Source organism: Protobothrops mucrosquamatus, unplaced genomic scaffold (assembly GCF_001527695.2).
Source record: "Protobothrops mucrosquamatus isolate PMUCROS unplaced genomic scaffold, P.Mucros_1.0 scaffold659, whole genome shotgun sequence".
NCBI lineage: Eukaryota > Metazoa > Chordata > Lepidosauria > Squamata > Viperidae > Protobothrops > Protobothrops mucrosquamatus.
The window spans coordinates 1,181,142-1,198,887 of record NW_015386948.1 but is presented as its reverse complement, the minus strand read 5'-3'; the positions used below and the strand labels follow the sequence as shown (position 1 = coordinate 1,198,887).

General features: G+C 44.7%; 1 protein-coding gene across 1 annotated transcript in view; it reads right to left on the bottom strand.

The window, feature by feature from the left end:
• Positions 1-11,839: 11,839 nt before the first annotated feature.
• The window catches only part of PHYHIP (phytanoyl-CoA 2-hydroxylase interacting protein), a 16,235-nt gene continuing 10,328 nt past the window's right edge, over positions 11,840-17,746 (bottom strand). Inside the window, exon 4 of the mRNA XM_015817967.1 lies at positions 11,840-12,543. Within this exon, the coding sequence (XP_015673453.1) occupies positions 12,009-12,543 (535 nt within the window). The 3' untranslated portion in view covers positions 11,840-12,008. The remainder of the gene's footprint in view (positions 12,544-17,746) is intronic.

Here is a 17,746-nt window from a genome sequence, read left to right as displayed (position 1 = left end):
CCCTGGTTTTGCAACCCCATCAACCCCTTGTGGCAGGAAGAGGCAAAGATGTAAAGACGAGCTGAGCGATGACGAGTGTTCTTCTACTGTCTGTACTTGGACCGAAAGAAAGGAAGTATATAAGAAGAATTCCTCCGGCTCCCTTGAAAGCGACAGGAACAACTCCCAGTGTAAAATTTCAATATGTAGCAACTTCGACACGCCAAAAGGGAACAAGCCAACTTCCTACCAAAAGGCAAAAGGCTCCAAAGGAGGGAAAAAGCCGAAATGTCGGGGACAAAAGAAAGCGAAGACCCTTCAGTGCTGCTGTTCGACACATCCTTGCCGAAAGAAAAGAATGATCCCTTTGGGTATTCACCTAGATGTGCCTTTAAACATATATCTGGATGACGACGATGGGGTAGAAGTGGAAGGGAAGGAAGTCCAGGTGTGCAAGAAATGGAAAAACAAGAGTATAGGCGTGCAAGTGCCAACCTCGCACAAAGGAGGCAAATGTGATCTTGAAGAGGATCCATGCCAAAACCCAGAACATCCACTACTAGATCAATGGGGAGAAGAAACTGAGAGCCAAGAGGAAACTGAGGCAGAACAGAGTAACCCCTCTGAGGACTGCAGTTCAGAAGAAAAAAACGATTGCTGCGAGGAGATGCCAGCCAGGGACAAGAGCCAGAGTTCGTGGTGGGAAAAGGTCCAAGAAGGCATGGTTTTATTGGAGTCTCTTCTGTCCTCTATCATTAATAAATGTTAGCCTCCTTAGAATATTGTCCTGAGATGTTACCTCTCCAATATTTATTTTGCATAAGCGGGAAGGGAAGATGGAAGCTCCAAATTTGGAGATGCAGTCAGGTTTGTGTGCAGGTTTAACTATTGCTGGCAAATGGGAGAGCAAATGCTTTGAATGCAGAAGGTCTCAGATTCAATCCCAATGGTGCTTTTTCAAAAGGCATCTGGGTTTTGTTTTTCCTCAAAGATGTTTCGCTTCTCATCCAAGAAGCTTCTTCGGTTCTGAAGCTTCTGAACTGAAGAAGTTTCTTCATCCAAGAACTGAAGAAGCTTCTTGGATGAGCAACGAAACATCTTCAAGGAAAAACAAAGTCCAGTTGCCTTTTGAAAAAGCAGCTTTGGAACAACCACGACCTGGATGACTGAGAATCTCCACAGATTCTCAAATTTCATTGTCCACAGTTGAACACTGGCAGTGGAAACCGCCTGAGAAAGAAGAAAGCTGACATTAGTTCCATCAACACGGCTGTTAAATAAATATTATGGCTTCCCCATTGACTTCGCTTGTCGGGAGGTCCCTGAAGGTGATCCTGGGATCCTGCAACAGTTGTACCCGTGAAAATAGTCATTAGCCACTTTTTCCAGTGCCACTGTAACTTCAAATGGTCAGTAAATGAATGAACTGTTGTAAGTCGAGGACTGCCTGTACTGTCAGTTCCTTTAAGGCTTTCAGAGGGTCCTTAACTTTGTTTAAATCAATAAATTACTGCACCACAAAGAGCAAAATGTACCTCAATTAATTAGACGCATATAATCTCTTAACATTCAAAGTTAACAGGATTTTTGTGAAGCACCCTGCAATACACACCCTTTTCTCTACAAATGTTATATTCCTATATTTTGTTCTACAGCTCAGAGTTTTACATTCTTTGCTTTGTAACTAAGTTGTATGTACTGTTTTGCCAGAATTTCCATTCTTTTCTTTATATTTTTATCAGATTCTCCTGTTCTTACGTTTAGCTTCTGGGTAACCATACCCACACACATTGCCATTTTTTATTACATTAACAATAATTAGATTGTTTACCTGCTCTAAACCCCTGCTGAAAGTTATTGTTTCCTAAATAGTATTTGAGGGATTATCCTCTGTATGGGAAAGCTCAATTAGCTTCAAGAATGAAACACCTGTGAACGGGAGAGAGCTTTTAAGATCAGCAGGAGAATGAAACATTGGAGGCTCCTTCCAGGAAAATAGACTTGAGGTTTGTGCTTAACAGTAGCAAGGTAGTCTACCTGGTGTGTTTTAATAACACTTTTGAATGCTTTGCAATAAGGTGGTGCTAATGAGGTGGTTATAAATGGTGTCTAAATTTTGTTTTTGTTAAAGCTTTCTAAAGTTACAAAAGAGCAGTTGCTCCTTCTGTGGTTTGCAGCTCTCCTCGATTAAAAAGCTACCTTGAATACTCAGCAGAAAAGAAATATAGTGCAGAATGTCAGAAATTGTTCGGCAAAGAGCTCACACTTGCAGTGAATTGTCCTTTCAGCAAATCACCCAATTTTGAAGAAAATTAAAGCTGTGTTTAAATAATCAGGCCAGAAATTACCTTGCTGTATTCCAACCTAGGTGTGTTGCAATTAGCTGGCAGAAGCACAAAGACAAGTCATTTTCAAAGCAACCGATTCGGTATAAAATCATGAGAGTCAACATGGAGAGAACATGTGTCGCCTAGAAGTAAATTGCTGAATGGTATAAAGCAGTATTTGTCAAACTTGGCAACTTAAAAGATGCGAGGATTTCAAACCCCCAAATTCCAGGAGCTGAAGTCTACTCTACGCATCTTTGTTGCTAAGGTTGAGAAACACTGATGTCAAGTTTGTGAGTGCTTGTTTGTATTCCTAGATGCAATTTGGAAAATAATTATTGTAATTTAGACTACGCATCTCAGCTCCCAGGGAAGGCTGTGACCAGGTGAGTCATGATTGCAGCAAAACATGTCTTCTTAATATTTTTCATTTTTAAAGCTGGCCTAGCTGGACTTTCAAAACAGGACAAGAAATTTTTAAAATCCAGGATTTTCCTCTGTAGAGAAGAATGGTTATCAAATGGACGCTTTTAATGAAAATTGTACTTTGTTCTGGCCTCTGGAAATCCAGTCTAGGCCTGGGAGGCCTGGAGGAGGCCTCCCAGGCCTAGAACGGCCCACCGGAAGTGCATGGATACCACTTCCGGAAGTCTGTTCTAGGCATCGGAGGTTTGGGCCTGTATCAAACCAGAGAATGAGTTGTTCAGGTATTTGAATCCCACCACATCTTTATTGTAAACTATAATCTAATTAATTTGACTCCTGGTGATTTCATGTTTGTGTGGTTCTCTTCACAACAATATGGAAAGTGTCATTGTTTTTTTTTCTGGAGCTGTTTATTCAAGTACCCAGACTAGTCTGCAGCCCTGGGATGTCCCCACCCAATTCCTATGCAATTCCTATTCTTCTTAGTTTTTGCAAGAGCAGCCAGGATTGGTTAGACGGTGTCACCTTCGCTAGAGAATTCTTTAATAGGGGTAATTAAAAGAGCATTAAATAATGGCAAAGCCTTTGATGTTTTGAACTCTGCTTGAGGCAAGATGTTGTAGCAAGCAAGGATGCGGGGATGAAATCCAAAGATGAGGCCACATGTTTGATTACCTCACAATGAAGATTGTGGACTGGAGGCATTGGATAGGAAGTAATTCATAGACCAGGGGTCTTCCAACTTGGCAACTTTAAGACTTGTGGACTTCAACTCCCAGAATTCCTCAGCCAGCCCTGGCTGGCTGAGGAATTCTGGGAGCTGAAGTCCACAAGTTTTAAAGTTGCCACGTCTGAAGACCCCTGGGAAGTAATTCATACACCAAAGAACCTGGTTGTTCCCTCAGACCTCAGTTCCCAAAGTCATTATAGGTAGTCCTTGACTTAAAACAGTTCATTTTATCATGTTACTCCCAGTCCTTCTTTTCTCTAGGCTAGCATTCTAGTCTAGATTCTCCAGAAAGTCGGGCCTTTGGGTAATGTAACCAAAGTTGTAAATGTAGCAAATAAGATATTGTACTGCCTTTTTTTGGCTTTTTTTTTTTTTGAGAGAGAAGGCTCATATTTTGACTGGTAGTAGCATATGCTCTACTGTAGGAATTGCAACTCGTGAAGAGCCAGAGAACGTGTCCAGCCACAAGGGAGGGGGAACAAGTAGTCCAGCCGGTTCTCCATCGATTGTTTAAAAATGCGTAACGCTTAATATTTCTAGTGGGATAATAGGCATAGAGCGTTTGAGGTAATTGCAGACTTAATTGTCGTTTTGCCAGGATTTTGTTCCAAGCGAATTGTAAAAGGCACGTATGTAGCACATAGCAACCACCGCCAACAAATAAGAATAGAAAGAGTGGGTGGGTGATGTGTACCTTAGAGGCTGAAAAGACCAGGGGTTTCAATTGCCCTCGTTTCCAATTAAAACTCGGCAAAAGCATTGGAAGAATCCACCTCCGTTTTTGCCCTGTCTTCCACGCAGTTCGCCAGAGATACGTCCAAACCGATGCCACGTTTTGATGGGATAATTGTTCTTTGGGTAACATTGAAATGTAATATTTCAGAGGGTGTCAGTAGGCCTCCCATAGAAGGATTAATTCTGCTTATCCTCTCATTAATGGCACAAGTGTGTGTGTGGGGGGGGAGTAAAAACATAGCTTATTGCTGTGCATCTTCCTGATTGGTATAATTATGCACCATTATGCATTTCTGCTGAACTCGGAATCTGCCAACTATTAAGGCATGAGAATTGTGGATGTTTTAAGGGCTGGAATGGACAATAATATTATTATTGGGAGCCAGTTTGGTCTTGCGGTTAAGGCACCAAGCTAGAAAGCAGGAAAGTATGAATTCTAATCCGGCCTTAGGCACGAAAGCCAGATGGGTGATATTGGGCCCAACCCAACAAGTGTTGTTGGGAAAATAAGGCATATTAGGTATGTTTACTGCCTTGAGTTATTGATTAAAATGATAAAGGCAGGATAAAAAGAAATGAAAAACAGAGAGAGGAGGTACTTGGCCACCTTGAGTTATTTATAAAAAATGATAAGGGCAGAATAAAAAGAAAGAAGACCCACAGAAGAGGTATTTCAACACAGGTTCTTGTTTATTGATCCACACTGTAAGCACGATACAGTTTTTTTTTTTGCTTCAGGTATTGTTTGACAGCGTGCATCATAACATACAGTCTGGGAAAGCATCACTGATGCTGTTTGGGCTGTTACGTGACTGCCATGCTCAAATTCTCTCAGCCACATGCAGGGGTGATGGGGAAGAGGCTGTGATCATCAAAACGGCCAACTTGTGAGGCTGCTTCGCAACCAGGAAGCCAAGGCAAAGATTGCCTCATTCTAAGACTTGATGCTTTCTGCCTGGAACACCGCCAAAAAGATCCTGATCCTCAAACGGGTCCCACACAAAACAAAAAAAACAGGAATTGCTAAAGACTCAGACAATTCCTGAAATACCTAAATACATTTCTGAACTCATTAGGACACGAGCAGATGCTCCATTCCTTGCAGATAGTTGGGAGCACTCCCACTCCCATCATCCTCAGCCAACGTCGCCAACAGCAAGAAACTTTTCATTCAAAGGACATGAAAATCGGACCTTGATGTTTGAGAAGGGATTATCTCTTTTTTTGCTGTTTTGCAATCTTAATTAAAATTCTACCTTCCCAAATTGTCTTAGAAAGAAGGAAATAATTTATTAACACCAGAGGGGGGGGAAATGATATTCCCAAGTCTTCTACCTTTGGGGAAAGTCCTACACAGAACAGTCAGAACCAAAAAAAAAAACCCTTCAAAATGTTGGCAAACCATCCTAGAGCATGTTTCACGATATACGTTTAGCTCATATATGAGACTGACTATATATTTTCAGGTGATCCCATCTGAACTCAAAATATGCCTCGAACACGTGAGGGGTTTTAAGGCAGGGATCTCCAAACTTGGCAACTTTAAGACTTGTGGACTTTAACTCCCAGAATTCCCCAGCCATTGCTGGCTGTGGAATTCTGGGAGTTGAAGTCCACATGCCTTAAAATTGCCAACGTTGAGAAACACTGATCTAAATGGATAGTTAAATATAGTAAATAGGCTTACTCTCCCGTCAAGGACTTCGCTGGTTTCCTATACCATCATATAAAAACAAAATTACAGTATGCTAATATTTGGAAACCTTTGCAGGCTCGCGGAATCCTGGGCTTCCATTCTGCACCCCAGCTTAACATATTCTAAAGAAATTCCCTGTTTGGTTGTCCCAGATGTGCATCACACCAATCATATTTCTAGCGATAACGCTTGTATTCAGAATCTTTCCTGGGACAGCTTTTCCCCTTTTATGCTTTTGAAAGAAATACTACGTATCTCCATCCCTTTTTTCCTGCGACTGAGTTACACTGATGTTTAGGAACTCTTTGGCACATAACCAAGTTGCCCTGCTCCTATTCGAAACTGGGCAAAAGGATCAGTATGAATAAAACAAACTGTCAGATTCGTAGGGTAGCACGTGATTTGTATGTACTCAGGAGCAAAATGGAGGAGATGGCTGTTGACAATACTGGAGAGCAGCTGCCAGCCATGGAGGTGACATGACATGTCCATCTGTTAGAACAGTGATGGCGAACCTTTTAGAGACCGAGCGCCCAAACCGCAACCTCAAACCCACTTATTTATCGCAAAGTGCCAGGACCGCATCAGCACTGTGGTGCCCTGGGGGGGGGGGCAGGGAGGCACCTCTGAGTGCCATCTCTGACACGCAAACACTGGTGGCAAAAAAAAATGGGCCACCGCGCTGCGAGGCGCAAAAACAGCCGCCGCCACGCCACGGGATGCAGATACAAGGCACTGCACCACGTAAGAATGGGGCAGGGCTAGTGGGTATCATGCAGGCACTAGCCCCGCCCCATTTGCAGCACGTGCGTGCTCGCGGCCCCATGCGCGCATGCACGCATGTAAAATGCTTCCCCCTCCCTTTTCTTCCAGTCCACCAATCGACAATGGTTGGTGACCTCTACCACTTCTACTCGAGCTTGCTAGTCGGCCACTTCGCCTCCTTTGTGCTGGGCGGGGCTCCTGCTCCAGGCAGCGGGGGCGGCCTGATGGACGTGCTGCTGGCGGCGGTGGCGCGCGTGCCAACAGAGAGGGCTCTGAGTGCCGCCTCTGGCATACGTGCCATAGGTTCGCCACCACTGTGTTAGAACATTCCTCCAGATGGTAAAAAAAACCAACCTCCCTGAAATGTTTTTTCCCTCCCTTTTTTCCATAAAAGTTGGCCAGTGTTCACCCATAAGCTGATTAACCCCATCAAATAAAATGCCTTGATCCAATTACACGAGACCTCTGTATTACATTTCCAGCACTGGAAAAAAAAGATTAAAATAAAATTCTCTAGCTTCTCTCTAGCTTTGTTGTATAAAATTAAATAGATTCATTTTAGGTAGTTAATCACGAACGTTTTCCTTTCTCTTAAGTTGGGGCGCAGCCCAGATTCCTTTGATTTGAGAATAAGCACCCCTGAACTAAGTTTTAGTTTTGAATAAATATTACAAAATAGACTTTCTGAATGGGGAGAGGACTGGCTGGCAGACAATTCCCATCAATCAGGACTAACAGCACAATCTAACTGTTCAATATCTTGTGAGCTACCTGATTGGGGAGCCTCTGTTCAGAAAAAAAGTAATTTCTCTCCATATTTATGGTTGTAGTAACTTTTACCTGCTTGTCACATAATCTGTGCTTTTTAGGTAGCACAACATTGTCTTGTCACTTTGGGAATGAAATGGAAAAACGTTTTCCTTATTGAAATAAATTGATGACAATCTCACGGCTCCTCCCGCTGCTGTGTTCTTACGTTCCAGCTGGAGAAAGCGTGATACAAATCCAGCCTCAAATGGCATTGGGGTTTCTTAGCATACACATAAAAAGCTGGGAAGAGTTACGGACAGCCTCTAAATACCGACAGCGTTTCATGGAGCAAGTGACGCTTAACAGTTGGCCAAAAATTGCAATAGGCAGGGCGACACAGAGAAGGGGAAAATAAAAAAGCTAGCGGAGAAAAAGCCAAGTCCTTATTATTAATGCTAGCAGCATTTGTGGCACAGTACTGCTACAGCACACAGCAAACACTACACAGTTGGCCTCACTGAACACTGGACACTCGGGAAGTTCAAAAAGTTGTGTCAAGAATAAAGAAACACCTAAGGTCCTGAAGCTTCCCCACCACCTCCATGGAGACACTTCTTCGTCTTAAGACCTGACTTTATTGGTTCTTATATACTTAAAATTTGGGAGGCTGGGATTCTGGGAATATATGCCAATAATTGAACCCAGGGTCAAGGGAGCCAGCCTCATCATACGACAATCAAGTTCTGTTATGGAGCTTGTCAGTGGAATTCTTCATCCTTCTGTGAGAGATTCAACATTCTTCCATCAGAAGCCCTTCCTGCATTTGATTTGCCCACAGCTGCACATTTTGCTTTGGAATTCCTTAGATCAGGGGTCTCCAACCGTGGTAACTTGAAGACTTCTGGACTGGGAGTTGAAGTCCACAAGTCTTAACGTTGCCAAGGTTGGGGACCTCTGACTTAGATTAGAGAAGCTTTGCAGCATCTACAGTCCTGGTCTATAGAGTTCATCTCACTCATCCAGGTCATAGTTATCCCAAGGGTGCTTTTTCACAAGGCAGCTGGACTTCCTTATTTTTTTCTCTGAAGACGTTTGGCTTCTCATCCAAGAAGCTTCTTCCGCTCCTTCAGAAGCTTCTTGGGTGAGAAGCGAAACGTCTTCAAAGAAAAAAACAAGGAAGTCCAGTTGCCTTGTCCAAAAGCACCCTTGGGATCTACGGTCCTCCTTCTCGCCATCTCTGATCCCCATCAATGCAACTACGTTTCTCCTGCAGAGAGCTGAACTGCAGGGAAATGTGATCATTGCAGACCAGCTATATGCAAAAACCCTTTCTACCACAATCAGTTGGTTTACAGTCAAGCTTACTAGGGATATATAGTCTGGAAACCCACCAGAATTGTGAAGCACATGTTGCAGGCAGATACTGTATCTAGGAATGCTGAACTCACAAGAGTTGAATGTTCCCCACCAGTCACCTATGTCAGCTCACCGGAGGCTTGATAAAGCCCCTGGTGTGCTGCCCGCTAGACTGCAAAAATAGAATAGGAACGGTTGAGGTTTTACACATCTGGCATACTAAGTTTGCCTGATCTTGGGTTGTGTTTGGCTTGATAGATTTGGAGGCTGGCTTTGTTGGAGGTTCCAAAGACCTGCAAAAAAATAAATAAATCTTGACTCCTCTGCCTCTTGTGACCCTTTTTATCTCTCTTTGGGCTCTAAGGAAATGATCGTCTCAAGGTACAAGAGTATCTGATGACAGTTGGCTGTGTTTGTGTGTTTTTCTCTTCAAATCACCTCTGGAATGAGAAAGGGCTTTGAAATGTGGGGCTGCCTTCCTTCCAGGCCTCAGGCTTCTAACTTGCTGCTGTGAAATGAATTCTCATGACCATCTCAAGCCACATCTGAACCGACCAGTGGGGGGAGTAAAGGAGGGAAGCCCAGAATGTCTTGACCTTCCAGTTAGGCAGCCTTCTCAAAGTTCCCCGCAGAAAGAAAGGATGCTATCTGCAGCTTTCCCCTGATAAAAGGAAGTCATCACGCACGCAACTGAAGGAAAGCCATAGAAACAAAACTCCCTAAGATGGAGGCCAAGCCTTCAGCAGAAAGAGGGTGGCTGCCAGATGTGAGGAGCAGCTGCCAAGAGCAGGTCTAGCCTGTCCCTAGGAAGCCGGTTCCCGGTGATGGACTGAAGTGCAAGGGCACGTTGAGACTGCACCGAGCCGGGGAGTGGCTGCAAATGAATCTTTTCTCCTTACAGGCCAAGAAAACCTCCCTCTGTTCCTTCGGGTGGATGCCCAAAGCTGCTTGCCATGGTTAGCTTGAAACAAGAAGCTCGACTCTCTGAACGGCACATTAGGTCTCTGTTCAAAGAGGTTTAAATGGTGCAGTTGTCATTGTCCTGGGAAGTCCCAGCGTTTGCAGCACCTCCTGGCTGCTGAGATCAAAACCTGAAGTTGGGTGCACAGAGGGGAGAAGCGTTCAGTCTGTGATCTCTCCGTCGTGGGAAAAAGGGAAGAGAAGGCTATGTAAGGTAGGCAGATAGGTGGTCCTCAACGTATGACCACAAGTGAGCCCAGATTTACGGTCATTAAGCTGTTGCTGTTTTTAAGCCAGGCACCCATGAAATCCTGGCTCTCCCCATTGCAGTCATTACGCGGAGTAGGGGTGCCCCAGGGAGCGGGGCAGGCCCAACTTGTTGAGCAAATGGTTGTAAGTCAAGGACTACCTGTATTAGGCTTATTTCAGGTGTGATGTTCTGCCCTAAGCCACTATTGGGGTGAGTCATAGTTCCTAGTTACATAAACCATGGGTTGCAAACTGCAACAGCAAGGTTCACACGTCCCGCGAAATCACAAATCGCAGTCTAGTTTAATGGACGCTGCAAAGTTAAGATATGAAAGCTGGAACTATCGGCCTACGAGTCCTTCTGCATTGTGGAAGAAAAAAGAAAAACGAATCACAACAGTAGAGGGTCACGACATAAGCCTATAACTGAAGATCAGGCTTGTCAGATGCTATATTTTTTCTATCCTGCTCTGTGGAGTAGAGAGTTGGTCTCTGACAGAAGGCCACCTGAAGAGACTAGAAGCATTTGAAATGTGGATTTACGGGCGGCTGTTACATATAAGCTGTGTTGACAAGATCAGAAATGAGGAGGTGATAAGCCGCCTGGGAAAGCCCAGGGAAATCATCAAAACAATTAAAAAATGAAAATTAGAATATTTCGGACATGTGATGGGACACCCAGAAAAAATACGGCGTACTCCATTTAATCCTCCAGGGAAAGATTGAAGGCCAACGAGGTCCAGGCAGAAGAAGAACATTGTGGCTTCAAAATCTAAGGGACTGGTTTGGACAAAACTCAGCAGCACTTTTTCGTGCGGCTGCTGATAAAAACAGGATCGCCAACATGATTGCCAATGTCCGATAAGGGATATGGCAGAAGAAGGAGGAGGAGGAGGAGAAGAACAAGAACAAGAGGAGGAGGAGGAGGAGAAAAGGATCCAACCGCAAGTGATTTGTTTTCCCGTCTTACTCTCCTGCCTGCACTATGGATGAGGCTCCGGCTTCTTTCTCCTCCATCTTCAGAACCCAGACCCAGAATGAGATGCAGGTATAAGCTTTGCCAGCCCAGATCTGTAACCAGTTATCATGGGAAACAGGGAAGCCAAGCTGGGCATATTTACATAGCAACATCGCCCATCAGCATTCCAGTTTCTAGCACACCTGTTAGAACCTGTTGTTCCCTCTCCCTTTCTCTTCTTCAGTCAAAATAAATAAAAGACATAAATAATAAGATGTCACACCCTGTAGAAATGAGCAAAAAAAAAGAAAAGAATATGCAATCTCGTCTTTGTTTTCCTTCTCTAGCCTACATGCCCATCCCAGGTTTCTTTAAGCAGATCACAAACCCGTTCTACCCACCGCTAAGCCTAGCTGAAGTGGTCTTTGCGCCAGCCGAGCTCTTAACCCAGGACCCTTCCAAACTGGGGGTGGGGAGACTTCTTCTTCCAACCTTCAACGTACTTCTTTAATAAAAAGGTTCATCGTGCTACGGGTGAAGAGAAACCGTGAAAAAGACACTGTACGTTGGGTGGAGAAATGGGCCCCAAGGGGCAAAGTAGGAGATGGAGAAGCACTTCCAGTTAGGACAGTTTGTTTAGGAGACCTCTTGTTCATCAGACTGGCCGGACTACCTGCTGTGTGTGCAAAGTGAAATGTCCATTTGAGCTTGGGTTGAGAAATGGAAGAGAACCGGTTATTTCTCCTGGAGAGAGAGACCTCAAAAAATCCGAGGGGCTGTCCTTAGTTCAGTAAATCTGGAACCGCAGGTCCTTCAGCTTTTGACCTGATTGCATGCTCTCTCTCGTTCTCACTTCCCAAGTCCAAAACTTTATTTACAATGGCAAGGAAACATGCAAGAGAGAAGGGGAGAGGAGAGAGGCCAGGACAGCAAAAAGGGGGAACTTCTCCAGCATCCCCTTAACCCAAGGCGGACCCAGTTCTCAAGATAGTCACACTTACACTGAAGGGCCAGGGGATTCCCCAAGATCTCCCCTATTTGGGTTGGTTCCCTCTTCCACCCTGCCCTTCCCCGTCTCTAGCGCCCCACACTGATGTTACATGTCTTGCAGCTCGGATCCTTTTTGGCATCGGCTGTCGAGAGGCTCATCAGCTGATGACCACTGATCTCCCCCAGGACTCCTAGGCTGAGGTCAACTGGCTCCGTATAAATGATCTCCAGGATGACGTCCTGGGCATGACGGTAGACAAGCTCGCCGTCCTCCACGCTGCAGGTCAGGAACTTGTTGCAGGAAATGTCCAACTGGGGCAGTCGCTCCCGGCAAAAGTGGTCGCCGGCAGAACCTTTCGGCGCCAGCACCAGGACGACGTAATGGTAGGCAGTGTACATACAGTAGAAATCCGCGAAGTAAAGGTTGGTGTTGGGGCCGAAAAGGCGCTGGGCCGGTGCCTGGAAACGATAGCGGCCGTAAGGGGAGTCTTGGGGAGGCTGCCCGGTGTTGAACTCAGTATTACAGCTGAAAAAGATGCCGTGGAGCATGCCACTGGTGGGCGAGCCGTGGCTGCCACTGTTGTCCTTCAAGTAGGGCTTCATGACGTTTCCACAGTGCATTCTGGCCAGATGGGAGACACAGATTGTTAGGAGAAGGACGAGGTTAGGATTCAGGCCAAAATTTGGGAGGAAACCAAATCGGCATTAGGATAGGCCGCAGGGGTGGGGAACCTTGGCTCTTTTATGACTCGTGGACTTCAACTCCCAGAATTCCTGAGCCAGCCATGCTGAGGGAAAAGGGAGAGGTTTCCAAGCTGAGCCGTGCTGGCTCAGGAATTCTGGGAGTTGAAGTCCACAAGTCATAAAAGAGCCAAGATTTCCCATCCCTCGGATAGTGTGTTAGGCCTTCATTGCTATATTTCCACCCGGACCTTCCATTTTCAGCAAGTGAAAACTAGGGAATGTTCATTAAACAGTGGCGTAGAGCAGGTGAGGTGACTCAAGGATCCTCCATTTTCCTAGCTCAGGGAGGGGAAATCAGCATTAGCAGGGTAATTAAAGAATTAAGGTTTAAATTTAGAAAGACCTGCATCTAAACCCTATCTCAGCTACGTAGCTTGCTAGGTAACTCTCAGCCAGGCATAGCCTGTCTTTGCTGCAAGGATAAACAGGAAGCAAGAGCATTTTCAAGCTATCCAAACATTACTACAACGCTCATATCCGGAACTTTTACCTGGGCAAACTGGTTTATGGTAGGGCAAAACTTTTTGAACTCAGGCACTAAATTACAGAATGCATCCCAAATCCAGGTCCCACGACTCCTCCTTAGAATTGAAATCTGGCAAATTTTATAACCCATTTTATAATGTAGAAGTTATAAACATTTTATAACACAATGCAAAATGTCATAAAACGTTCCCTGTGGTCAACTGCTGATGTTTGACTGTGCTACACAGCTCAATATGGGCTCCTTGCATGGCAAATATATCTCTGAACATCAATCACTCTCAATTTTTAAGAACTTTTCAAGTACCTTAGAAACTCTGCCGCTGTTGAAAGCATTGATAAAAGGAAATTGGTAAAGAAATATCTCTGAAATGATGACCCAAGAGGGCAAGAGTTGTCTAGTTATGTCTTAGGTCTTGGAGGAAGGATAAATTAAGTTGTGTAGTGATTATGAGAGGTCATGTTATGTGCTGGTTCTAAGTTTTAAGCTAGGAGCAGGAAAGGATGAATACACTCTCTGAAGTTCAAAAGAACATCTGCAGGAACTGATGTGAAGCAACAGAAGCATGGGAAGAGAAAAATGAGATGAATTCTCTTAACCATGGGTGTCAAGCTCGCACTGTCACGTGATGTGTCGTGACGTATTGTGACTTTTTCCCCATTGCCGGAGCTGGGGTGGGCGCGGTTTTGGCATGATGTATCCGGCCCGCGGGCCTGCAGTTTGACACCCTAGCTCTTAATTTATTGGAAGGACAGGCTAAAATTTAATGTCTATGAATCAGTATGGGAATAATGAGGAATGTGATTATATTCTCATTTCTCATGGAAAATTTGAAACAAGCTCTAACTGCAAAAGACAAGACACTGTTAGTAAATTTGAAAAAAGTGGGTGGATGGATGGATGGATGGGTGAATGGACGGACAGACAGATGGATGGATATGGAAAAAAAATGGATGCTATAATTAGCGTTTTCATAATGAGGTTTTCTTCTTCCTGCTCCAAGCTATGACACCAGATCAGAAGATTACAACCTGGGGTGGTGTTCTCAACCTTGGCATCATTCAGAGATGTGGACTTCAATCCCCAGAATTCCCCAGCCATTCCCCACAGATGGAGAATTCTGGGAGTTGAAAGTCCACACACCTGAAAGATGAAAGATGCCAAGCGCTAAATCTTAATACTACAGAAATGGCAACGAAAAGCTTCTAGGCCAACTCTAACTCTTGGAGTGAAGTCACTTCTCTTCATCTCCACCTCCCAGCCAAGTTTTTAATCATCACTATCAGGAGGGGAAGAATTTGGACGAAGAAGACAAGAGATTGGCAAACGGGTAGATGTCATTGTCACTGAACACACACACACACCCCACGTACACACACCCCTTGGTTGTCCCATGCATTTACAGATTTGGAGGCTTTGCAAACGCTTACCTGACGTACTGGAAATACTCTTTAGTGTGATTCCGATAGAAAACCATGAACCGCAGCATCCGCCCTGAGGTGAGCTCAGCTTTCTCCTGCAGCTGAGCCAGATGTTCTTTAGCATAGTCTGCAAGGAACATTCAGAGGTTCAGATGTTTTAAAGCAGGTTTTTTTTTTCATGCGACACCTCCGTGGCAAATTTCTCTCCCCCCTCCCCTTCCACATGTCGCCTTCTCGTTGCATCTTTTTGCCTCCAGCGGGTTTCTCCTGCCTCTCTATCACTTCTTTCACCCTATCACACCCTTTCCCTCCTACACAAACTGACTTGCTGCATGGCAAAATCTGGATTTACCACTTTTCAGCACCCCTCGGCCTGTTCCAATTCCCACCGGCTTGGAGCATGTCTTCCAGCCAGCTCGACCAAGTGGTTTTTTTTCTCTCTCCTCGATTGCTTGACTTTGAAAACTTGCAACAGTTGCCTGTGTGGCGTGCTTTTGCGCGCGGTAAGGGCGTTCCAAAAGTCGATTGCACAAGTACTTAAAAGGCAGAGCGCCCATTGGCAGATCAATGGAGAGAAATCGCTCTCTGTCCCAAGGGAATGAATGAAGATATTGGACGGCTACTTGTTTGGAATGTTATAATTTAGGATCTCCTACTTAAGCAGACGGTTGGACTAGAAGACCTGCAAGGTCCAAACTCTTGAGAGAACAGTGAAAAAGGGATTCAAGGGACATTTTACCATTTGGGGGGATGTGTTAAGAAAGTTAGAAGAGTCTGGATTCAAATATGCAAATGGATTTGAAGGATTTTAAAGATTAATATACAATTTTGTTTTGTGGGACCGGTAGACAAACAGTTGGGAAAAAGACTTAGATCTCTTGCAGGTGCGAAGGGACTCGTGACTTATGACACATTTGACCCCTCCCTTAGGCTCAACCTGGTCATCCTGTTTGTGGTGGCGAACCTATGGCACGGGTGCCAGAGGCGGCACTCAGAGCCCTCTCTGTGGGCACGCGCACCGTCACCCCAGTCCTAGGCCTTCAGCTGGGTTTTATAAAACGTTTTCGCTTTAGGCCTCTGCTGCCGTGTGCAAAAAAAAAAAAAAGGTTCAATCAATCAATCAATTTCAACTTCTCGCGGGGCAAAAAAAGATCTTGCAAAGTTGGAACTGATTGATTGAACTTTTTAGTCCCACCCAGTCTGCCATTACCACTGCAGCCACGCCCACCCAATGGGCCACACCCACCCAATGGGCCACGCCCACCTGGCACCCGACGATACATAAGTGGGTTTTGGGTTGCGGTTTGGGCACTCGGTCTCTAAAAGGTTCGCCATCACTGTCCTACAGTATGGGATTGCGGATGGTTTCATCAGAAGACCTTACGGTGGATTGTCTTGATTGGGTAGAATGCTTTTGCCGCTCAACATGATGCGGAAAACCTACTGGGTAGGCATGGAAATCTCCTTTTGTACTGGCCCTTTCTCTTGCCCACTCACCTCCTGTGCAGAATTCGACCGTCTCACTCCATCCAGAGACAAGGTACTCTCCATCACTTTGCTTCACCGCGGTCTGCACTGCCACGCTGTATTCTGTCCTGGGACTCAGAAACCAATGACCCCTCACCGTCATCGGCAGGGCCACTGCCTTAGCTACCAGCTTGGTAGGGACATCCTGCACAAAGAAAAGAGCCAAGCTTTGTCAGGAAGCCAACTGTTTGGCCTATGGGCTTTGCGGGACCAAGACTGTTAGAACATCATCAGATCATTGACAGTGAAAGGGAAGAGTTTCTGAAGAAACCATACATGGATATCTAGGACAAGCCACCATGACATCACAGGTGTGTCATGATACCATCGCATTGTGACCAGAATGAAATAACTCGCATCATGTATAGCTGTACAATTGTACAATCTGACATTCATATGGTGGAAAAACAGATAGTCCTCAACGTACGACCACAACGGAGCCCAAAATCTATGTTGTTAAGTGAGAAACTCGTTAAGGGAGTTTTGCCCCATGATATGACTTTTCTTGCCATGTTTGGGCAGTGATCACTGTGGTTGTTAAATTAATAACAAAATGGTTAAGTGAATCTGGCTTCCCCATTGACTTTGCTTGTCAGAAAGTTGCAAAAGGGGATCACGTGACCCCCCCCCGGGATGCTGTGACCGTCATACATGTGAGACAGATGCCAAGCATCTGAATTTGGTCATGTAACCACGGGAATGCTGGAAAGGTCATAAGTGTGAAAAACGGTCATAAGTCACTTTTTTTCCGTGCCGTTGTACCTTTGAACGGTCACTAAATGAACTGATGTAATTCGAGGACTACCTGAAGAATATTATTGTTTTTGTTTTGAGAATTGTTGGCAGGGTGGTTTGTTTGACTTACTCTCAGACTGAGAAATTAAAAATATTGGAGGATCACCATGCTCATTCAGGGAACTTTGCGACTGCAGATCAAAGCAATATTTATGGCCGTCAGTTATTTTTTTGTGAATAAGGTGACACGTTTTTATAAGATAATGGAAATATTTTTATGGTGTTACCTTGTCCACATGCTACTTACCACCCTGACCCCAGTTTGAATTAGGTTAAAAAAATAAGTGACAAGGTCATGTTTTTATTGTAGCACGTATTAGAAGATGTCGTGAACGTTTGATATCATATGAGTGATATATTCAGTGATTTATTAAAATCACCAGTTCTCAAATGCCTCCCCCCAAATTCTTACTGGTGCATTATTTAATTCTCACCTCTTCCCAGGATCTATCCTGAATCACATAAATTCTGCTGAAGAGGTAAACCTCCACGGTTTAAATATACATCCATAGGAAGTATATTCTATACTTATGATAGCAGTGTTCCAATATCTCAGGGGCTGCCCCAAAGAAGAGGGAGTCAAGCTATTCTCCAAAGCCCCTGAAGGCAAGACAAGAAGCAACGGGTGGAAACTAATCCAGGAGAGAAGGAACCAAGAACTAAGGAGAAACTTCCTGACAGTTAGAACAATTAACCAGTGGAACAACCTGCCTCCAGAAGGGGTGAATGCTCCAACACTGGAAGTTTTTAAGAAGAGACTGGACAGCCATTTGTCCGAAATGGTATAGGGTTTCCTGCCTGAGCAGGGGGTTGGACTAGATGACCTCCAAGGTCCCTTCCAACTTTATTATTAT